The 24,636-nt window shown below is 36.7% G+C and overlaps 1 protein-coding gene across 1 annotated transcript; it reads right to left on the reverse strand.

Moving 5' to 3' along the window:
- Positions 1-1,792: 1,792 nt before the first annotated feature.
- On the reverse strand, positions 1,793-24,338 carry pth3r (parathyroid hormone 3 receptor). The gene is made up of 13 exons (XM_015000570.2): positions 22,824-24,338; positions 15,372-15,477; positions 12,712-12,822; positions 11,638-11,762; positions 9,761-9,855; positions 9,499-9,652; positions 8,220-8,373; positions 7,747-7,807; positions 7,473-7,539; positions 7,294-7,388; positions 6,519-6,660; positions 6,393-6,434; positions 1,793-5,592 (listed from the first exon to the last, which is right to left on the reverse strand). The coding sequence occupies exons 1-13, from the start codon at positions 22,884-22,886 to the stop codon at positions 5,152-5,154; spliced, it is 1,656 nt and encodes a 551-aa protein (XP_014856056.1). The 5' UTR covers positions 22,887-24,338; the 3' UTR covers positions 1,793-5,151.
- Positions 24,339-24,636: the final 298 nt, after the last annotated feature.

The following is a 24,636-nucleotide window of genomic DNA, read 5'->3' on the forward strand; positions in this document are numbered from 1 at the left end:
AAATTAAAAAAAATAATATTAGATATTGATCATTTTGTGTGCTCTTTGAAATTAGAAGTTTTTTTAAAACTGCAATTTCAAAGCATGTTGCTTGGATTGTACCAAGGTTTTATTTTAAGAATATTTTAGATGTAAAGTTTGCCAAAATTGGTTTACGTATTCATCAAGTTAATGTTCGTTTCGGTAGGTCATTTTACGTCACGCTACTTTTGGCGGTTGGTGGTTACCATAGCAACCGGTGACCGTTAACTCCTCCCACTTTTTCTGTTGCCGCTTGTTTGTTCGTTGCGCTAACTCTGGTCTGTTTTTGTCTTTACACGTATTACATCTTAACATATAGCTTAGAGAAACGTAATTATACACAGGGTTTCATGTTTTTGTATGTTTCTTTTTAGCTGTTATCTTAATTAATGTTTTCTATGTCAACCGCTGTCAACTGTTCAGTGGGAGCCTTTGGCTAAATATATAAATCGCGCTGTTTCCACTTGGAAGAATAACACAAACATGTGTCTGCTTTGTTGCTCCAGACATCATGATTACATGTTGTTGGTCTGAAAGTTGGTTTCCAGCACAAAAAGGACGATGACGCAATCAGAACCGTCACCACAGCTAGCTTATTTCACCGTTTTCTTTTACTCCTCCCTTTCTCCTTCCTTCTCATTAAATGATTATAAATGCTTATACATGTGGCTGGTGGTGTCACATTTCTTTTTTCCTCTCCAGCGAGCTGACAGAGGATTGCCACCATGTCTCTGGTGAGTCTTACAGGAGATTTGTGGGCTTCTTGGTGTTGCTGCAGCAGTAATCACTATGCATCCTTCTGTGCTGATGGTTCTGTGGGATTTTCTCACATACGTCCGTCTTGTGATGACATTTTTCCAGCAGTCATGTGGGGAGAGGCGGAGGTGCACCCTGGAAACGTCACAGGACAAAAACAAAACAACAAGCTCACACTTGAAATAACAAATTAACCTAAATAGAAAGTACAACACTTTAGTTAAGTAAGAAGTACGGATAAATAAACAAAAAAGCACTCTAGTAAAAGTACCACTTTAACATTTTTACATGAAAAAGTACAAACGTAAGTTCTTGCATTAAAAAAAAAAAGTTATGTCCAAATTATGGTATTTTAAAGACTAAAATGAAAAAAAAAAACATAACACGATTATAAAATCACACATGCATTGGAAACTAGACCAACAGTACTTGGTAAGATTTGTGTTTTTTGCAGTGGGCACTGCTTAATCTTTTCCAGGTGTTAAAACCACATTTTTAAATGTATTTCATTTGCATTTTGTGTTTTTATTAATGGAAATATGAAAAGTGTGTTTACTCAGCCCTCCTGAGTCAATATTTTCCTAAAAACATTTTAACTATTGTTACATCTGCAGGCTTGTTTGAAACCGAGGAACATTTTCTAAGTCAGGTCGGAGGGAATCTACTTTCAAACATCTGTTTTTAAATCTTTTCAAAATGGACTTGGAATGGATTATTTTAGTTCATAAATTTGCATTTCATCTATACCAGGGATTATTTAATATTTAATAATAATCAGTAATTATAGCAAAAATAATATAAATACCTTTTAATTTTACTGCAAATGTTGAAAAGTTGCTTCTCTTTAAGCTTTTAAATGAACAAAGATGAGCTGGGTGTCGCAGTACTCTGTTTTTATGACAGAGGGCGCATGAGCTTCCTTGGGAATTCAATTCACTTCCTCACTTTTCCAAAGTTAAATACTGAAGTAAATTAGACTTTCAATCAAGTCTGTAGTTCATTAGAAACACCACACTTTACTCCAAAAACATTTATTAAATAATCAGGATTTTCTTTTTTTTCTAATTACAATTACAACAATAGCGCTTTAGGGCCAGTGTAGATATATAAAAAAAAAATAGGAGTAAATTTCTGCCACACACACAAATTTTGAGATTTAGCACACAATTCTTATTTGTAAAAAATAGGAATTTTTTGAGTTTGAGAAATTTAAAATGTTCTTTCAAAAAAAACAGAAATCTTGAGATTGATCTCAAACATCTGGAAAAAACATGGACATTTCTGACTTTTCAAAAAACTTTCTAGACAAAACTTGGACATTTCAAACATTGACATTTTTTTGATATTGGAAACTCAGAGTTTCCAAAAGCAGAAAAAATTTGACATTTTAAACCCAGAAATTTGAGTTTTATCTACAAAATTTCTGAGATTTAAAAAAAATATTTTTTTTCTAGCAAATCTTAGATTTTTCAAGCTCAAATTTTGAAGGTTTTTTTTTCTAGAAAATTTCAGAGATTAATTTAAAAATGTTTTTTTTCCAGCAAATTTTCGACTTTTGAAAGTCAGAAATTTGCGCTTCTTCTACAAAATTTTGTATATAAATCTCGAGATGTAGTTTTCTAGAAAAAACATTCTGTTTTTTAGATTTATATCAAAATTTCTGAATTTTTTTCTAGAAAATTTTAGACTTTTTAAACTAAGAAATATCCGAGATCTTTTCTAGAACATTTTTGAGATTAATTTCTGACTTTTTTTTCTAGAAGGTTTTCAACTTCCAAAACTCTGAAATTTCTAAGCTTCTTGTACAAAATTTTGGAGATAAATCTTAAAATTTCTGAGTTTTTTCTGGCAAATATTAGAAATTTTAAACTCAGAAATTTCCCAGGTTTTTCTATAAAATCTCCAAGTTTAATCTAAAAACTTTTTTTTCTGAAATTTACTCCTGTTTTGGCCCTGAAACGCCATCATACAACACAGAGTAAACGTCATACAATATTTACAGATGCAGTCCTTTTGTCTGTTTACCTGGCGAGTCCTGGCGGCTCGCCCTGCAGGCTTCTCACTCAGGCTACAGCTCTCCAAAATAACTCCGGTGTCTGTTGCTCCGAGCCGCGGCCTGAAGGGAACGTGTGAAATTCTGGACGGTGTTGTGAGGGAACTCGGGGCAGAGGTCACACCGGAGGAAGGATTCAGGGGTAAAAAGTTCATCGGCCCTGTGATTCCTGACAGGTTGATAAATAGGACCGTTCTGAGCGCTTGGGCAACAGCAAGGGAGGGAGATTTGTCTAGACACGCCGTCTAGACTCCAAAAAAAATCCTGAGATGTTGATGGATGGGTTGTTAAAGTAGGAGCTGGAGTTACTGTATGATGTCCTTGTAATAAATACCATGTGGAGGTCTACTTTTGGAAAAGGGAGCGTCGTCGGAAGTACGATTGGACTGAGGGTCCTCCACAGGGGCTTGGAAAACCAAACACAGGCAGATGAGAGCAGGGAGAAGGATCATACTGGAAAATATCCCACTGTTTATACACACACAGTGTCCGTGGGTTTCACCAAATCCTCCCCAGCACCATATCTTTCCACTGTTTGCACATGAACCTGCTCAGATTACTCTCACATGAATGAAAAAAAAGCAATATTACAACTCATATGGTGAGAGAAATTAAACGAGGCACCATAAATCAGAACCAGAGAGCTTAAATAACAAAAATAAATCATGAATGGTGAACATGTTTGTCATCGTTTACCTGCAAAAAACACAAGACTTATCAAGTATTTTTGGTTTATATGTGCAAATATCTTGGTACACTTGAAATAAGACAAAACTAACTTATAAGTAACTTTTAAAATATAGGAGCTTGTTTAATGTCAGTAATGCCTTAATATTTATGTAAAAGTGTTAGTTCCACTGGCAGGTAATTTCACTTATAACAAAACATTTTCCCATGATACTAGTGAAATAATCTGCCAGAGGAAATAGAACTTTTTAATCCATAAAAAGGAATTATTGACTTAAAACAAGCTCCTACATCATGCTGAAAACTTATAAAAGTATTCACACCCTACTCTAATTTAGTGCTGAAGAACAACCCATGGATTAGATCAGGAAGAAAATGAGACCTGGTCCAAAAGGTATGAATACTTTTGGAAGGTTTAAACAGGTTGTACTTATATTTTGTTATCATTACACAAAATATATTTAGTTATTCAGATTGCTCCTGTACCTCACTGTAAACACTTTACAAACCACTGACTGTCATAAGTGTGTGACTTTAAGATCGGGAGCCCCTCCTTATTTCTTCTTCTGTGGTTTTGTTAGTTTGTCCCCTTTATGTTTCATGTAAATTTATTTCTAGATTTATTAAGTGCATTTCTCTTGGCACAATTGTAATATATCCATCCTGTAATGTCAATATTTAAGCGAACTTCCGATTATAAAGTCGCAGTTACTGGCTTGAGTTTTGCAGCTCATTGTTTAGATCCGGAAATGTCGCGCATGCGCACAACACTGGAGGGCAAAAAGGCGATTCTTTTACATGTCTTTCATATCCGCGCTGCCGCCGTATAATAATCCGGTTCCCGTTAACAAAATAAAACCTGTAGATGTAGATATTAGTAAATCAGTGCAGTGCCCCGCAGAAAAGGGGAAAATAACGCAGAAAACCACTGAAGAACTCAAAACTATTCCTATTCTTTTTCTCGCTCTGTCGGCTACTCTACGTTGCCATAGCAACTGACAACACCACCACTTTAAATTTAAGGACTCAACTCCGAAAAAAACACACAAACATTTCCCATACAAAGAACAGAACATTCAGTCGGTTATAGTATCATGTTTTCAAGCTTGATATTTGCTTTGTGATTATTAACAAGTGATCGCTGTGGTAGATTAGCTATCGTAGCTAGTAGCTAAGCTAACAGCGGGATTGGTTAGCTGATTTAAACACAGCTCTACTAATGATCTGTCAGAGTTGATGTGTGGGCTGTTTTTTTTTTTTATTTAGTAAAAATACATCACATCTACATATTAAGGTTGTCAAAGTCAAAAAAGAATAACTGAACTACTCCCTTCAGCGCGTTATATTGATAGTTTAACAGCTAAAACCAATGCTAGTCATGGTCAGCCAGCAGCTTTTTGCCCTCCAGCAGGGAGATGGCGGTGGGATCTAGAGCTGCAGCAGCAGCTGTTTTGTGTGGTTATTGGAGTGGGCAGCCCATAATGGGGTTGTATTCGGGGTTTTTTTTTTCTTGTCAGAATAAAAGGAGAAACCATCAATTTCTAAGACAAGTGAATCCCTCCCCGTAACCATAACGACGACACGGAGAGGATCCAGTTACAAAGCCACTGTGTCCTGCCAAGGACCTGTGAAGATTATAAAATGGTTTCTAGCTCTTTCACAGGTACGGAGCAGTTTGGATCTGCTGCTGCGTTGCTGCTGCTGTTATCATGCTCTTTGCTGGCTCTGGACTCGGCCCTCCCTGGCTTCCACACCGCCGCGTCCTGCTGGGTGCCTGAGGCCTCAGCGGTGCTGGGAACGAACACACACACGCTGCTGTGGTTGTGGTGGAGCGACGACGGGGCAGAGTGACGGGGCGGCCTGACCCCTGACCCTCCAGCGACCCCTCCTGACCCCGCTGTGAAGGAGAAAGCCCTGGGATGAATGGCGGACATGCAGACGCTGTGGGTGGTGGCGTGGGACATCATGCCGCCGTAGTAGCAGCTCCCGCCGCCGCTGCTCGTCATCCTGGCTTTCTGCTTGAGGTCCAGCACCAAGCTGCGTCTTAACCAGGCCTTTTTTACCTCTGCCTGCACCTGATTTACATCAGAAGACACAAACTCATCTCTTCTGACAGCTGGAAGCTTAATTTAACAAAACTACAACTGAAACGATCAATCGAATTAATCCTGATTAATTGATTGTTGAAATAATCATCAACTGGAGAATACAGACTTACAAATGGACAATTTCTGAAAGAACAGCATTCTTAGAAGAGTAATTAATACAAAACTATACAAAATTTAAAACAATAAAAAAGCTGTCTACACTGCAAAAACAAAACCTTACTAAGCATTTTTTTGTATAGTTTCTTAGTATATTTAAAATAAGACAAAACTTAGAAGTAACTTTTCAGCACAATATAGGAGCTTGTTTTAAATCAATAGTTCTCCAATACTGCAGAAACATTTGTTGTAAATTAAATAATCTGCCAGTGAAACTAGTACTTTTCATCAATATTAAGGAATTACTAACTAATACTTAGTAAAATTTTGTGTTTTTGCAGTGTATAAATATGTTAAACCCAGAACTCAAGTGGCATAGTTTAGCTTTACCTGGTTCAAATTCTGTTTAAAATATCTCATATCAAGCACATTTTGTTATACATTTTTTTTTAAAAATAAACACATCAGCCCAACACTGTTTAGATGTTAAGTCAAATAGAAAAGGCTGAGTTTTTCACATGTTGATGTTAGAAATATGTTTTGACTTTATTCACTAAAGGAATGCTGTTATTCCTTTAGTTAAGATTGTATAATAAAAGCTTAAATGAAAAATCTGCAGAAAGTGCAAATTTTTAATCAATAACTGTAGTTATTGTTAGTTGCAGCTTTACCTCGCCATTGCAGAAGCAATAGATGAACGCCACAAAAAACCCCTGAAAACACAAATTTTAAGAAGACAATTAGCATAAATAGTTAACTCGTTAACCATGCTGAAACCAGTCAGGTTGGGCTCTGACCTGAGAAGAGTTGAAGAACATCTCATAATGCATCTGCACCTGCCACAGCAGCCCAGTCACCTCGGTGTAGGGCAGGGCCATAAAAACTATGTAGTGGACTCCGAACAGAGGCATCAGGACCAGGGTGGACTTCAGGAGCTTCCTGCAGAAGAGAATACACGGGAGAAATTACCAAGAGAGAATGCTAAAATTCAGCTTTTAGTTTTTGAAATATTTTAACTTTTATGCAAATTTCAGCTCCACCGAAATGCATTCTGATGAATGAATTCCACAAGATTTTGTGCTCTTTGACAGCTCACCACTTCTGCCTACTTTAACCTAGAAACTCAGTTCAACTTTTAAATAAGTCACAAGATATTAAGCTATCTTCATGTGATTCAACTTTTTGATCTCTTACGGTTTTTCTAAACTCACGATTTGACTTTTATGTAGATTTTTGCCCGTTTTCACGTTTACAATGTAAACCAATGACGGAATTCTTTAACTGCCAGAGTGCGCCACTCTGGCACTGACACTTTTTCAAACTTTACTGATTTTTTCACAAACAAAATGCTGCTGTTCGTACAAATTTCACTCTAGAGAAATGATTTATATATCAAAACACAGCCACTGGAGTCTGCTTTGAGGGAATATAAGCATCACTGCTGTAGGCTTTACGGTTTTCTTTAAAACTCCAGACATGTCACCCCTTCGTCCATTGAGCTCCATATAAAATCTTTTCAGCTTTAACTAGCTAACTAATAGTTTGTTTATTTTCCTTCTAGGAAACTTTCACCTGTACTGCTGCCGAGGATCCAGTTTTCCAGTGTTGGTTTCCCACAGTTTAGAAGCCAGAACACGGATTATGTTTAGGAAAAGGAGGAAATTCACCTGTGTGGGCAGAGGCGTAAAGTTATATCATCCTTATATTAAAACCATCAAGAAGGCAATTAAAGGTAAAAGTATTCTGATTACAACAATGGCTGCCAGAATGGGAACTTGGTAGATCCACTTCAGGTTTCCGGCGCTGATGTCCCAACATCTGGAAGCAGGAAAGAAGCAACTATAGTGAACATGATGGAAAAATATGGGCTCAAAAGCCAGAAAATAACCAAATGGCATCTTTTCCTACTATGTAAGATTTGTGTTACAAAGTATTTTTGGTTTAGTTTCTACTGCAAATATCTTTGTTCACATAAATGAGTTCACATTTATGAGTATAAATATTAAGTTGTATCAGTTAACTCACTGAGTATCTGCCAGCGAAGCTCGGGCACTGACCCAAATGGACACAAAGACAGCAGGAACACCTGGACCAGCAGAACGACACATTACAGTCAATCCTGATGGAAAGTTTTCATACTTTTTAGCTATTAGTGTAGTAAATACTAACTTACAGCCACAATAAAAGGCATTTTCAGTTATGTAAAGTCATAAAACTAATAATAATAAAAACATTATCGTCCTCTGATAATCTGATTAATCTCAGATATTTCTTTAAAAAAAAAAAAAAAACGAGGAAATTTCTGAGTTTGTAAAGTCAAAAATTTGCTAGAAAATAACTAGAGATAACTACATTTTGGGATTAATGTCAGAAATTGGATGGCTACCTTTTACTTTTACTTGAGTAAAAATATGTTCAAGTACTGCTACTATTACCTGAGTATATTTTTTTGGTTACCTTGCCCACCTCTGGACCTGTGCAACCCGTCTGCCACTTACCCCAGCCCATGATGGTCAGAGCCCACAAGTAGTTCTTGTCAGACAGGAACGCCATGAAGATGAGGCTGTGCAGGTACAATCCCTCCACCAGAATCCAGTAGTGATTGGTTGCCAGGAAGTACAGGAAGAGCGTAACCGCAGCTTTACACCCAGCCTGATGGCATAGAAGCAGCCGTTACCGGAACCAAACCAACCCATTAGTGGAACTTTTGTTTGAACACTGAGGGCTGGTCTACTGGCTTCCATTTTTAGTCAGCCATGGTGCGTGCACTTACACAAATTCCTGCTGAGATCTAAACACAGGATAACTTTGCAAGCCTATCTGAACATAAAGCCTGGAAAGATATGGATGCATTTAGCCTGACTCCGTCCAGTGAAACAGTGGGGCCCAATATTTGCAACCAGAAAAATAACAATTGTTACTCAGTTTTAAAAGTCATAAAACAATCCTGATTCTAATTTAAGCTAACATGTCAATTTTTAACACTCACTGTTCCTACGATTTAAACACCTTTTTCCCCCCTATGTTCAATAAATGTCTTTACATCATTTAAACTTAGTGTGAACTGTTTAAAAGGGACCCATAATGAACATGTCCCTTTTTTTATTTCCATTTGGGTTCTCAAATGCTTCTAAAAAATGCTCAAGAGCTTTAAAAAAAATCACCCAGCTGTTTTTTAGTGTCTTGAAAATGAAAGAAAAAAGAAAACCACTCAATTGTTGAGTCACAATCAACTGACATTCTGCCGTTACCTAGCAACCCCAGTAGAGTTCCGCCCGTTACCTAGCAACCCAAGTGGAGCTCCTGCACAGCTGTTCAGTTGGTTTTACCGCTGTATGCTCAGGACAATGGCTGCTGGAAAAGACAAATGTTTTGTTGTTGATTTACTATTTAGAAACTACTTGCTGTATTCTTGCTGGTTGTGTAGGAGGCTCTAGTTCTGCTTTTCAAAGATTGTGATTGTGCATCTATCTGCAGCCATTTTCAGGTGAGAGTATAAACATTGGTTTGGGGGACGTGTCCAGCAGCAGCTTATTTGGATTTAAAGTGACAGAGGCCTTAAAAAAGATTCATCTGACTAAAACCTCATTATCTAAGAATGATTTTGTGCAAAAAATGTAATGAACATCTTTTGTTTAGCCCACAGACATATCCTAACCTGTTCAAGGAAGTATAATAGGTCACCCTTGAACAAACCGTTGTGCTTATGCTTTAAAAAATACTATATGTAGCACAGTAAATGAGGATGTAGAAACAAAAGAAGTTGTGTCTATTTACCATGGGCTGTTTCATAGCTGTGAACTCAGACTCGGCTCTGCTGGCGTCAGATACGGAGTAGAGCACAGCGTCCTTCACAAAGATGCTAACAGCTCGACAGATGAAGGAGGTGAAGAGGTGAATGTGAATGTAATTGCGTGTGCAGTGGAGGCGCCTGGAAAGAGTTTGTGTGACAAAAAGAAAGCATCAGAACATATTTTATCATGTTAAAGGTTAAATTCCTCATTTAAACTTGAAATGGCATAATTTTGGGTTTTCGTACTTGAAATAGCAAAGGATGGAGATCGCCACCAACAAAGATGCCAGAGAAATGGAGTAGCCGATGGTGTACATGAGATGGAGGCGCTGAAACACCTTCTGAAAAGAAAACCAAGCATTTATTACATGTATATCTACGTAAAAATATTATATATAGTGGAAGGACGATGACTATTGGATGCTGTTTGGAAAGTTACACAAAATTAACAGGAATAATTTCAGTTATTTAGCCTGTCATAAGAGGAAAAAAATGGGTATAAATTTTTCAGTCGTATTTTCACCATTATTTCCTTTCTAAATGTCAGTTTCAAACACAAATAATAATAATTATCAACTAAATATCCAGTTTGGATCTAAATATTTAACTTGAAACCAGAAATTATTTAGCTAATATGAAAATTCACTTATCGATAACCGGAAGTGGACTACCTAAATAAAATCGATTGCAGGCGCTAGTGAGTTGATTTATTCGCTTTAGTTGTTGCTCACGTCACGTTTTTTCTCTCGACGTAAAAATGTTCCGCTTAATCATGAGACACGCCGGTTTAACGCCAAAACAGACGTTTAGCAATGGGCTCTTTGCACCTAAGGCGTTGACGTCACATCTCCAGGAGCTAATGCGGCTCACTTTTTTCCGCTTTGAGTTACCATGACTGGTAGAAAAGACCAAGTTGTATTTCAGATGCAAATAAACAATACTATTAACATTGTTGTCTTCCTAATATAATGGGCTTTTAAGTTTTCGTTAATTTCCAAGCGATTCTGAATTAAGAAGATGGCTTGTAAATATCTGTCGCTACCAGCTAACGCCGCACAGCAAAGTTTGCAGCCTTCACTTCACTCCGGGTCAGCCTAAAACTACCGGGGACACGGATGGTAAATAAAGGAGCCTCCCTGAGTTATTTCCATGGAATCACTTCTATATTCAGCCTTAAAGAGTTTATGGGAACGAGAGAGCAGACCAGAGCCAGACAGTCGAGCAACTGATCCGCCTGTACATACTGCTGTAAACACCGTCCTATCTGAGCTCTTCACAAGAAACATGCAAAGGTAATAAAACGAAATAACACGGAGACATGAAGCAACACGGTCATATTTTTCTAAAAGCAGCAACTTTGAACCTGAACAGCTGAACCAGATCTCTGACACCAGAGCTGCGCTACGTCAAGCTATGAGGCTTGTTGAGCTTCGTCAGGCTTCGGAAGTAAAAAGCCCGAACCAACCGAACCCCGTTAGTCTGTGACACTAACGACAATAAACACACATAATATACTTGAAAATAAGATAAATACATTGTCCGTTAGAATGTTTAGATACTTAAATAGCACATTTTTACAAGAACAATGTCCGAGAATATTGCCTACTAGCATAAGCTAACGTTAATGTTAGCCACAAAGTTTAAGTAAAACTCACCTTCGTGTCAGTGAATGTATAACGAGGCGAACATCTTAAAACCTTTCTCCAGCTGACTTGTTGGGGCTTCGGATCGATGTACAAACCTTGGCCAAGCACCTAATGTAAATGATATTTGTATTGGATCGGAAACAATCGAGCCGCTTTACCCCGAACGCGGAAGCTGAGGTGCAAAGAGCCCATGGATCTACAACAACGGTGACTGCGCCAGCTCACCCAGCTTTTATTTTGATAGTCCAATTCCGGTGATCGGCACGTAACTTTCCATTCTAGCTAAATATTTTTGCTAGCTAGCTAAACGTTTAGCTTATTTTGCTTGCCAACTGAATACTTCGAATTATTAAGCTTAAATCTAAATATTTATCTTATAGCTAAGCTACATATTTAACTTGAAACTGTGGCACGTAAATATTTCAATCATTGCTCGGTGAGACAAGCTGAAAGAAGCCAAACAAAGCATGTTGTCACCTCCTCCAGGTTTCTGTGGTTGGAGGTCAGGTATCGGGTGCACTCCGTGTAGTTTGCCCATGTGCGGTTGTTACTGGGCACCAGCTCCCAGTTCCCTGACACGTCACACTGGCGGTAAGCTCGCCCTGATTCACAGGTGCACAGGAGACAGTGACCAACACAAAACAGGCAACACAGTCCCTGCAAACTGCCAGTCCTGCTATTTGTTTTTAAATCAGGCATCTGATGTTTCCTACATGTTAGGGCCATTGTAAATAAAATGTCTACCAAAAAACTAAGAAATTTTAAGATTAATCTCTGGAATTTTGTAGAAAAATCAAGGACATTTCTGAGCTCCACAAGTTGAAAATTTGCTGCAAAAAAAAAAAAAAAAAAATGAAATTAATGTAAGAAATTTTTGAGAAAAAAACAAGGAAATTTTTTAGTTCCGAAAGTTGAAAATCTGCTACAAAAAAAACAAGAAAATTTGAGGTTAATATCAGAAATTTTCGAGAAAACACCATGAAAATCCCTGATTGGATAAAATTGAAAATATTAGATTTTTGGAAATTTTTCTCTAGAAAATTTTTGAGATTAATCTAAAAATTTCTGAGTTTATTTTCTAACAAATATTCCACTTTTAAAACTGAGAAATTTCCTAGTTTTATCCAGTAAATTTCTGAGATTTATCTAAAAATAGATTCTGAGTTTTTGTAGAACAGTTTTGACTTTTCAAATTCAGAAATTTACATGTTTTCTATAGAAAATTTCTAAGATTAATCTCAACATTTCTGAGTTTTTCTAGCAATTATTTGACTTTTAAAGCTGAAATTTTCCCTGTTTTTACTAGAAAGTTTCTTAGATTAAGCTCAAAATTTCTGAACTTCTTTTAGGAAATTTCCAAAATTTCTTTGTTTTTTTGTATAAAATTTCTCAGATTAAGTTCAACATTTCAGATTTTTTTTCTGGCAAATTTTCAACTTTCCAACTTTCCTTTTATCTATTTTCACATTTCAGAGTTTTTTGATGGAAACTTTCTCCTATTTTTCCCTCAGCAGACCATCGTAGTTTGTTGGTGTGTTTCTGCTGTGCTACCTCTGTGGTTGAAGTCATAGATGTATGCTGGGCACTGCACTGAGACCAGCTGCCCCGCTCGGCTCTGGGGCCAGCAGATAATCCCATCCCACTCTGGAGAACAGTCCCCGTCTGAAAAATGATGAGAAACAGGATGTAGCCACATTAGTATAAATAAGAAGCAGGAAAAGGTCTGATTATCTTAATACTAATTGTTTTCATCTGGTATATCCCCATGGCACAACTGTTTTAACTTCCACATAAACAGTTTTTTATTCATCGGTCTAATATTAGACAGCAAACTGAGCTGGCAGGGCCTTTGGGGGTTACTGGGTCCTGGACTGAGAGGCTAAAATAAATTCCTGGATAATCAGTTAATCATCTTGGTCTGGTTGTAGGAGCGCTGCAGATTGTCCTGCCACCCAAAATGTTTCTACCCAATTTAACGGTTGTTTTTTATGCCCCACAGTTATTGGCAGCCTTAGTAAAAATAGTCTAAGAAAATGCAGTTCAGGGAGCTGAAACAAGGTGCAATGCTACAAGACATGCAATTGGTTGAGCAGAAATTAGAAAAACTGTAAATTAGTGTCTAAACTTTTTGCCAAATTCATTAAACTAGAAATGCAATAATGTGGTTATTGTGATGTTTTTTTATCTGCTCAACAATAAACAATATTTTTATTAAATCTTTATATTATTAAACACCTAAGACATGAAAAAGGTCTTCGGACTGTTGGATAATTAACAGAAAAACTGATATTTGTGAAAGTTTTTGGGTCGTCAATTCTTTTTATAATTCTTAATTTGTGGTAAAAGGCCGATCAAAATCATTTCAAGGGCCACAAAAGGCCCCTGTGCCACACGTTGGACACCCCTGCTGTAGCTCTTAGCTCCTCCTGCATTGTTGCTAAGACGGTTCCCACTGTGCATATTGGTACTTATTAGGCTAAATTTGGTGATTGAACCGTTATAATTAATTATAATTCATGGAACTTAGCTAAAATATTAGATATTAAATTCTTTTAACATCATTAGACATAATCATAGTTTATCGTTTAGTTTATCCCAATTAGCAGAGGTTAAAGACATACATCATGCAACAGAAATCATTAAAGTATTTGACAGATTTAGTAAACATTTAAATAAAATTCTTTATAATAGTTCATATAAAATGTTGATAAATGTATAAATTGTACAATAATTAACCATAAAATAAATGTAATTTAATTATTTTTTGCTGTTTGTGCAGGAGATTAAATAACTTGGTTGTGATTTTTGATAATTTAAATTATTTTTAATGATTTTCATTTTAGTTTTGCTCTCACTGGGGAGATGATTGGGAATCACCTCTTAAATCTAAATTTACTGCTTCTCTGTGAATTCCTGCTTTCGTCCCCAAAGTTTGTTTTTACGCTGATGATGTTGTGAAATGTTTTTCCAAATAACCATCAGGACATTTCAACAGGAGAGTTTTATTTTCCCGGCCGTTGAGAACTTTCTGTCTTTTCCACCAGCCCACAGCTGCTAATTTTAAGACTTTAATCCTTGGATTGCTGACTTTTTGTAAACGCCTTCTGTGTTTGAGTCACGATCCAGCTGCAAAGTAACGAACTGCTAGCAGCAGCTGCAGAGCGATCGCTGGTTTCCAATCGTTTGGAGCCCGGATTCAGAAATGCCCTGCAGTCAGAAAACCAGATTATTTCTGAGAGCCGGCTGGGAGCCACACAAATTAGATTGTGGAGAAGTTTATCGCAAAACGTCGCCTTGTTTGATTGGTTGCCTCAGCGAATGGTTCACTAATGGGTTCAAAGCGTAAATGACTGTTAAATTAGACGTATTGCTCCTTTTAGAGTAAAATAAACAGAATAAAGCAGCTTGACATGGGTTTAGTCTAATGTTTGACACTATTAAAGAGTTTAACTCTCATTTACTCTGAATTTATTGTGTTTAAACAGGCAACAGTTTAAAGTGTAAAGTGGATTATGTGCTTTAACATGAAACTGTTGGGACTTCAGCCAACTCAGTTACCTGGATAACGAGGCTTTTTGGAACAGCTGCTGCTTTTCTGCTGTGAAAACTAAAATTAAACTTCATTTAAAATCTGAAATGAACAAAAGTCATAAAAAAAGAAGAAGGTTCAATTTGGAAAGGTGAGGAAATATATCCAGGACTGGAAAAATATGGCATAATGATAATTCCAAACTTTATCCATCCATCCATGTTTCTCTCTAGCTGAGTAAAGTTTCCTATTTCCTCTCTAAAAGTCTGTGTTGTTTGGGGGTCTCTGCTTTAGTCTGAGAACATTTAGATCTCAAATTAGGAACAACCCTGTAAATCTTTCTACACCAGTACAACTTTGTATAAACTCGCGCTGGGAAGACTGCAGCAGCTACTTAGAGCCACTTTACTCTGACAAAGTTTTCCTCGTGTTGCTCTTCGTCTCAGGAAATCCTCCTCCTAAGGCAACCGTAATTCATCGGCTCTGACACAGCCTCTGCTTTGGAGCCTAAATTAAAATTTTTCCCATTACAATAAATCTGCGCTGCGGCCGCAGATAACCCTCAGGAGGATATTGGTTGGATATTACATCTGATACAGGATAATTAATACAAGCCAGGAGTTGTTGTTTCACATTTAGACGGCAGATATCCCCTAAAAATGAAAACAAGCAGCACACGGACCTTCGACGAGGGCCATTTGTGCGCGGATGCTCCTCTCACACCGGGCGTGTGCACCAATCAGAACAAAGATCTGCTCGTCTCGCGTGATGACGTCATCGGAGTCTATCTGCAACAGACAAGATAACATTAAACCACAAATATCTCTGTTTACCTACATATTTTAATAAATGACAATAAACCGAATTTATTTCAACCTGACAAATTGGTAATTATGTTCAAATGAAGGTAAATAATTTATTTTACTTCTTTCTTTAAAACAGGAATTTTTAAGGTGATCAGTTAAAATCTACACTGCAAAAAAAACTAAATCTTACCAAGTATTTTTGGTCTAGTTTCTACTGAAAATATTTTAGTACACTGGAAATAAGACAAAACTAACTAACTTACAAGTAATGCATAAGATATAGGAGCTTGTTTTAAGTAAATAATTCCTTTATATTGATTTTTTTTAAAAGAGTACTAGTTCCACTGGCAGATTATTTCACTTATAACATGATAAAAATGTTGTTACATGTGAAATAATCTAAAGCAGATAATTTATTTACTTGTCTACTTTGTAAACTTTTAGTTCCTCGTCTGTGTTGAAGTTTCAGTTAACTGTTTTGAACTCTTAAGGTAAATGTTTATACTCATGCTCTTATTTTGAAGTTGGTAAAGACTGTTTACAAGCCAATTCTGTTTCCTCACATTCTGTTTCTGATTTCATGAAACTGAGAAAATGGCAGGTATGTGTTCAGGATACATCACTTTCATGAAACAGAAATGCAAAAATGTGCATGTATGAATTGTTTAGAGAGCACTAAATCAGCACATTAGGACGTTAGCATTAGCTTCTGCTAATTACTATGTTGGTGCAGCGCTTTAGCGTTAGCAGAATTAATGTTTATGATGCTTAAGGGTTAGCAGTGCTAACCGCTGGCTAAAACCTGGTATGTGCCCAAGGTGGACAGCGTACCCAAACACTGTACTCAAGTAAAAGTGGCAATACTTCAACTTTTTTTATTCAAGTAAAAGTAAAAAGTAGTGAAGTAGAGTAAAAATAAATTGAGCAGTCATTCAACATTTAAAAATTACATTATCAGATGGAAAGACAAAATGGAGATGGAGTGAAAATGTTGGTATTTTAGGGACAAAATGACAATAATTCATATAACAAAAAATAAAATCAGGCAAAATTATTGTTTTTCAAATCAGATTCTTTTAATAAAAAACTTATGAAACGTTAACAAAAACTGCAGGTGTGTCTGTGTCTGGTGAATGTTTGGTTAAAACATGTTTGTTTTTCATTCAGTGGGTAGAAAATCCAGAAATTACTAAAATAAAAGTAGCGATACTACATAGTAAAATGACTCAAGTAAAGGTAAAAATACTCCTAAAAGTCTGTTTTTTTTTTTCCTTTTTTTTTTCAAAAACGTTACTCAAGTAAACGTAACTAGCTGCTACTCAAATCTGGTCTGCACCAAAATCCAGTCAGTTTGAATGAATTGTGTCAAAGTTGGTTAAATATCCAGCTATAATTAACTTACTACTCCCACTTATATTTCCTACCAAATATAAGTGGGAGTAGTTTGCATAAATTGTCTTTGTGTGGAGAAGAGAATATATGGAGTCTTCGATCTTCTGAGAACAAGAAAGGCCTGTGAACACCTTGAGCTCAAACCTTTTGATTATTCCCACAGCAACAGAGACGTTTCTATTAAAAGTCAGAAGTCTCTTTCCAAGTAAAGCGATCCGTCAAGCCGTTCAAGGAGCTGATGTGCTGCCTCCAGGTGTTGTGAAATTTTTGTGCGAGGGTGCGGTATGTGATGAAGCTCTGCTACCTCGCCTTGCTCAGCGGCAGGGCAGCGGGTCCTCAGCACCACGGCGGCACCGGTCAGAGCTAAGCTACACAAACAGCTCTGTGTTCCCGGGAACATTTCACAACACAGCAGCAAAACAAGCTGCGAGTCAACCGGAGAACAAGAGGTGGCGGAGATGTCAATCAATCTCTGGCTATCTGGAAGACTGGAGATGGTTATTTTTAGCTTTCTTAAGAGAATAAATTTTTTGTTTTTACTTGTAAATTGACTTTTGAAGGGGTACTATTATGTAAAAATTCTCATATTTTCTCAACTGATTCTAAAAACATCTCAAGTACTTAAAGAATCAAAAACACACCCAGACATTTTCAGGAAATAACTGAGCAGTCGAAGTATTCTTCATAAAATCAAGAACATTCATGAGACTGTCCTGGGAAAACTGAGTGTCTTCAGTCAGAGGCTTCTTCAGATCCAATGTAAAACAGACTGCTACAGGAGAGCTTTCCTGCCAACAGCCATCATTGCCTAACTCTGTAAAGAGTTTGAAATAATGAGCTACAACAATGTTTGATTTCCTTTTGGGATCAGTAAAGTATTTTTTTAATTTGAATTTGACAGGCCTTGCACTGTTGCCAAGCAACCCTGGTCAAGCCCAGGCCGTTACCTAGCAACCGCGGACATTCTGAAAGGAACTCCAAACAGGCAAAACTGATTCTCTAAGATTGATTTTGTGGGAAAAGAAAGTAATAAATATGTTTTTTATAGCCCCTAAACTTATCCTAACCTCTTTAAGAAAGCGTAATGGGTCATCTTTATGGAAGTTTATAGCTGTAGTTTTAGGCAGTCAGAACTTTTCTGTATTTGGGTTTATGTGTCGGCTGGAGTGAAGGATGTGGGCTTTTTCTTTTCACAGCTGCCTTCCTCAGAAGCCAAACAAAATTCTTGTTAAACAGACGAAATCCCAGCTGGACCAGGTCATATAACTTGATATGTGTTAAGTGACACTCTTGGCACAGGCCATAAAAGGTAAGCTAACGGTAGTGAGCTGTGTTTCTCATTCAGAGCGCAGAGTGATGCTGGGGGTTTCTCCTCAAGTCCAGGATGAAGGAAAACCCTTGTTTGTTCTCGGCCAGTACTGGGCACGTTGCATATACGGTGACAACTACTACACTGGAAAAAATAACAAATCTTACCAAGTATTTATGTCTAGTTTCTAGTGAAATTATCTTAGCACTTTTAAAAGAATAAAAAATGAACTTACAGGTAACATTTCAACAAGACGGGTTTGTTTTAAGTCAATACTTCCTTAATATTGATGTAAAAGTTCTAGTTTAACTTGATATAAGTGAAATAATCTGCAATTTTATCTTAAAACAAGTTACAATTTTGCTGAAAAGTTACTTGTAAGTTAGTTTTGTCTTATTTAAAGTGCACAAAGATATTTACACTAGAAACAAGTCTAAAATATTTTGTAAGATTGTGTGTTTTTGCAGTGCAGATTACCTTAAACAAAGTATAAATACAAAATATTACAAAGTATTTTGATCTAGTTCTATTGCAAATATCTTAGTGCGCTGGAAATAAGTCAAAACTTAGAAACAAATTCCTTAATACTTATAAAAAGTGCTTACAACAAAATAGTTTTCCCCTCATATAAGTGAAACAATCTGCAATTTGTACTAGTACGTTTTATCAATATTAATAAAATTTGGTTTTAAAACAAATTGTTGAAAAGTTACTTGTAAATTAGTTTTGTCTTAACTCAAGTGTACTAAGATTTTTACACTAGAAACTAGACTAAAATATTTGGCATGATTTTGTATTATCAAAGAATAAATACAAAATATTACAAAGTGTTTCTCATCTAGTTCAATTGCAAATATATGGAAATAAGACAAAACTAGCTGAGAAGAAACTTTTCTGTAAGATGGGAACTGACTTTAAGACAAAAAATCCTCAATCTTGATAAAAATTGCAGATTATTTATAACAAGATGTTTTCTCCATGTTGTAAGTGAAATAATCTGCCAGCGGAACTAGAACTCGGTTGCTAGGTAACGGGCTGAGCTTGGCTGGGGTTGCCAGGTAACGGCGCTAGTGGAACTAGTACTTTTTAAAATCAATATTAAGGGAATATTGACTTAAAACAAGCTCCTATATCTTGATGCAAAGTTACTTGTAAGTTAGTTTTGTCTTATTTCAAGTGAACTAAGATATTTGAACTGGAAACCAGACCAAAAATACTTGGTAAGATTTTGTGTTTTTTACAGTGGGAGGTTCTTACAGCACATTTGCCACCATCATACTTCAACATGCATCGATTTTGTGCTTCAGCAAAAACAATCAACATCAGTAAAAGGAAGCCCTTCACATTTTACTCTTGTACCGAGGGGTTTTGCTCCTGACAGATATTGCATTTAAGCAAAACAATTAGTCTTTACATCCATTCCCTGTTGAGCTGTGAGAGCATTAACCCTCGCGGGACTCATCTTCCAGCCAAGTGATTTTCAGGCTGACTGGTCTTGAGATTGTAACTCTGTCAGCGGGCCGGCACTCCAAATCGACCCGAGGGGAGATTTAGTGATCAAGACACGGAGGTGCATGTAGCCGTGTGATCACGATCCGGCCAGTGAAAGCTGGAGGATCTGTGACGCAAGAAGCAGCAGACAGGTAATTTCTAGCGGAGAAGATTGAAGGGTTGCAGTTCGGTTGGGTTGCGTCATCGCTTTAAGTGCTGCGTTTTCAGGAGAACAAAGAATCCCGATGAGCCAGGAATGCACTTTCTGAGAGACGCTATCTATAGACGGAGCGGTCGCAGAAACAGAAAGTCCTCCACAGAGCACATCCGACAGTTCGCTTGGGAAGCCGCAGAGGATCTGAAGGAAACATGAAAGAAACCACAGCCTCTCTCACCTCATCAGAGGCTGCGGCGTCTGGCTGTGGTACCCTGCAAAAACACTAATTTTACCAAGTATTGTTGGTCTTCTTTCTAATTCAAACGAGAAATAAGACAAAACTTACTTACAAGTAACTTTTCAGCAAGAAACAGGAGCTTGTTTAGAGACAGTAATTCTTTAATATTGATGAAAAAGTTGGCAGATTATTTGACTTAGAACATGAAAAAATGTCTTGTTATAATTGAAATAATCTGCTTGTGGAACTAGAAAACTTTTTTTCCAATGTAAAGGAATTATTGACTCTAAACAAGCTCCTATTTCTTGCTGAAAAGTTACTTGTAAGTAAATCTTAACTCAGGTGAACTAAGATATTTGTATTAATTTCATGAAAAAGTTCTAGTTCCACTGACAGATTAATTCACTTATACCATGGGATAAATGTCTTGTTATATGTGAAATAATCTGCCAGTGGAACTAGAACTGGGTTGCTAGGTAACGGGCTGGGCTTGGCTGGGGTTGCTAGGTAACGGTGCCAGTGGAACTAGCACTTTTTCATCAATATTTAGGAATTGTTGACTTAAAACAAGCTGCTATATCTTGCTGAAGAGTTACTTATGTCTTATTTCAAGTAAGATATTTGCACTAGAAAATAGACCAAAAATGCTTGGTAAGATTTTGTGTTTTTTGCAGTGTGTGAGTAAAAATGCCATCCAAAGTCACCCTTAAAGCCATCCTGGGAGAAAGTTTCAAAAATAAACCAAGTATTCGTGGTCTAGTTTCTACTGCAAATATCTTAGTGCACTTGAAATAAGACAAGAGTAACTTTTCAGCAAGATATAGCAGCTTGTTTAAGTCAATAATTACTTAATCTTGATTAAAATAACTTATAACAAGACATTTTTTTCCATGTTATAAGTGAAATATTCTGCCAGTGGATGTAGTGTGCTGAAAAGTTACTCGTACCACAAACATACTTGGAAAGATTTGTGTTTTTTACAGTGTAAGGGTAAAAACAGCATCTAAAGACACCCGTAAGCCTTCCTGGTAGAGCAGATTACTTCAGGACTGATAGTGCGGTGGGCCGGGCAAAAGAAAACAGAACAAAGACACTGAATGTGCAAAACAAAAGAAATAAACATTTAATGGTAAAAGTCAGTAAATTAAAGCTGAGAAAGAGCAGAGAGTGTAATTAGATTGAAAATCTTAAAATGACGGCTTTTGGAGTGGCTTCCAGCTGAAACCTGGATTATGAAGCAGCATGTGTGTGAAAACGCTTCCCTGCTTGTCCTGCTGAGAACTGAGGCTGTAATAAATCACAGAGATATGACTGCTGATTGTTTTCGTCCCGGCTACATACTTGGACCAACGTACATATTTGGTCATGTTTAAACACATTTTTTCCTGCTCTGTTATTAACTTTTTAGAGATTTTTGTTGTTTTTATCCGTTGACTAGTTTAACTTATTATTCCAAGCATGCTGAGGTCCAAATTAAACATTTCTAATGTATTTTTAGCTACTCTGTTTCTGATAATGCTACTTTGTGTGTTTTATTTTGGTCATTTTTTTGTTTTTGTGTGTTTCTAGGTCAAAATTAGGCTTAAATATTCCTATTTTTGTCCCTGTGGGTTGGATTTCCTTAGACTTGAACTTTTTTTAACTACTTTGAATAATTAATTCAGCTTATTGTTCTGTTTGATAGGAACAATTAGAATATAACTGAATTGAATTATTTCATAAAAAGTGCCTTTAGTTGGCATTTGTTGTGTTATATAAAAAATAATCTTTCTTTTTTTACTTAATTTAATCATTTTGTGTTTTAGTTTGATAGTTTTTACATCCACATGTTTCTTTTCATGGTTGATTTGTTGAGTTCTTGTCTGTTTTCAATAAACTGTCTTAAGGCTATATGCATTATATGCCTCTGTTTGTGTCATATTTTACTTTCTGTAATAAAACAGATGTTTTTTGTTGTTGTTTTTTTTGGGTGCGGTTCATGTTTAAGGAACAACGAAACCGTGCAATGGAACCAGAAATTAGCAGCTTTGCAGCTCCGTGTCAGTCCTGCAGAGTCGCTGTTGATAAATCCAGCAGGTTTATCAAAATTGGTTCCAGTTGTTGTTCCTGAAGCTGGCCCCTCTTCACCTCAGGTATTAGATAAGCCTTTATGTTATCATTTAAAAACTATGTTTTGTATTTTCCCACTTTAGAAACCGAACAAAGCCAAAGTTTGCTGCTCTTCTTACATTTTTAGATTGATTTTATGCAGTATTTTCCTTTAAAATCTATAGAAAACGTAGGAAAGTAAATAAATATCTCTCTTATCAAGGCATTAATATGTTTTTTTAATGTATTCAGAATTGAAACAATTAGTTTAAGTCACAAATAAGTGAAATGTTCCACCTCTGGGAATACTTTAAAGTTATATTATTCTATAAGAATCAGAACCTGTTTGAATTATATTTATTAGAAATTTCATAAACGGCTCCAAATTAATACTATTTGCAAAAAGCACAGAGAAATTTAAATGAATAGCCACAAAGGCAGTGCAAATAAATAATACTAAATAAGCATATTTCAACAAATATATATAACAAAATATTGTAGAAATACACAGAAAATGAATAAGTTAATCAAAATTAGAGGTAAACAAATGGAAAACTGATTTAGTGAAATCAGTTACTTCTTCAATCAGTCTTGCTGATAAAAAAAACCCCAAAATTCTTTGAGATGATAACTTATAGCAGAAATAAACTCACCAGAGCAGCAGCCGTCATCATGCAGTGAAAAAGAGCCGCAGCATAAACTCCCTGCAGAGACATGATTTATTTTAAAACGGCCTCAGAAAGAGAAACGCACAACTTTCCCCTCTGACGACGCGCCTCTCCTCAGGTTCACTGCCCACTTCAACTTCTGCAGGTCTGTTGTTCTCTTGTGTCCCATCAGAGCTCACATTTTGTTAATAAACCCAAAACAAAAAGGTTTTTTTTTTTCCTGACATGCAGGAACAAGTTTTTTAAAACATAAAAATATTATTTTCCCTTAATGTTTAGACATTTCAGCGGGACGCAGAGCCATCAGACGAGCGCAGAGGATGAAAGCTTCAGGTTTTCCGGCTCTCTGGACCGTCGGGCTGAGATGGGTTGGCCTTTATTGGCTGAGGTTTTAACCCTTTCCGCTCCTCCTCCTCCTCCTCCTCTCCTGTCATCTGTCTCTGGTTGCCTCTCGCCTGCTTGAACTCTGTTTTCCAAACCAGGCAGTGGAGTAATTATCTTTTTAACTGCCGCCACTCAATTTAACGTTCACATCACATAAAGTCTGGTTTACTACCACGTTGGTAAGTGCCCACATAATAACCCCTGGCCTTCAGCTCCCCTTACACACACATTTATACAGGTTTTACACAGAAAGCAGGTTTGATTTTTGATAAAACTTCATTATTCTCATATTTGTCCTACTTTTAGACGCCATATCATTTAATAAAAACAATAACATTTCCCCTCGGTGTTTGGAAACCAGTGTTTTTTCAGGCCACAAACAGGTTTCACAGAGACTTTTGATGTTTACATATTAGATAAATGCTTATCTTCAGCACTAACTTCTAACCTTCTGACACTTGCAGAGACAGCAAAAGCACAAGTCGATGATTGGGTTTGGATTCTTTTTTTTTTTTGTTTCCCACACGTTTTCTGAATCAATAAATTGCTCAAAGTAAAGAGGAAAGCATGAATAAAAGTTTTTACACGTGTATCTGCAACGCAAAGTAGCTTACTGACCTGAATTAAATGAGAAATCAGCACCATTTCATAAACTTTGTTCTTAATTTTTTACTTTTTTAGACAACTATTCAGTTTGGTTTTGGATGTTGTGCTCTTATTGTTTTCTTTGGGAAAAAAAAACAACTTGCTGCGGCTAATTAGCATCTAATTAGCATATCAAAATCTCAATTAATACCTGACCTATGACCCCAAATTTCAGATGCGTCATGGATGCAGAGGAAAGAGCGGAGAGAGGAGGAGGAAGTTCAAAACATCTCTACCTTCCATCATGATGGACAAAGATCATTTCCCCGACTCCAAGAGGAGTGGCAGAAGCAAACGAGGTGGATTAGCAGAGCTTCCTAAAAGCTGATGATGTCATCCAGGACATGTTACTGCTGAAGAGATACAGAGCTGTTAGCTTCCAGTGTCAGCCATAACAGTGTAATACAACAGTCTTAAGTCAGAGGCTTATTCAGGTTCGTTGTGACACTGACTGCTACAGGAGATTCTTCCATATAAATTGGATAAAAAGACACAACCATTTTCTCACAGTATGGCTTTAAATCAAACCAGGTTTCTCCTCTTTTAGGTCAGTTGGGATTCACAAATTATTTCTGTTTGGTAAATATCACACTAACTACAGAACTAATGTTTTCAAGATCTTTGCAAAACATTTTAAATTAGTAAATTTCCACACATCACTGCAGAATTTGGTGGAACAGATTTTTAAACTGATGAACTTGGATCAAATGTTTTCTTGTTCAAACTTCAGATTAAAATCAGGGATTTATGATGTCCACTGCAAGACTTT

This window comes from Poecilia mexicana, unplaced genomic scaffold, assembly GCF_051168715.1.
Source record: "Poecilia mexicana isolate PSO_F unplaced genomic scaffold, ASM5116871v1 scaffold_19, whole genome shotgun sequence".
NCBI classification, from domain to species: Eukaryota; Metazoa; Chordata; class Actinopteri; order Cyprinodontiformes; family Poeciliidae; genus Poecilia; species Poecilia mexicana.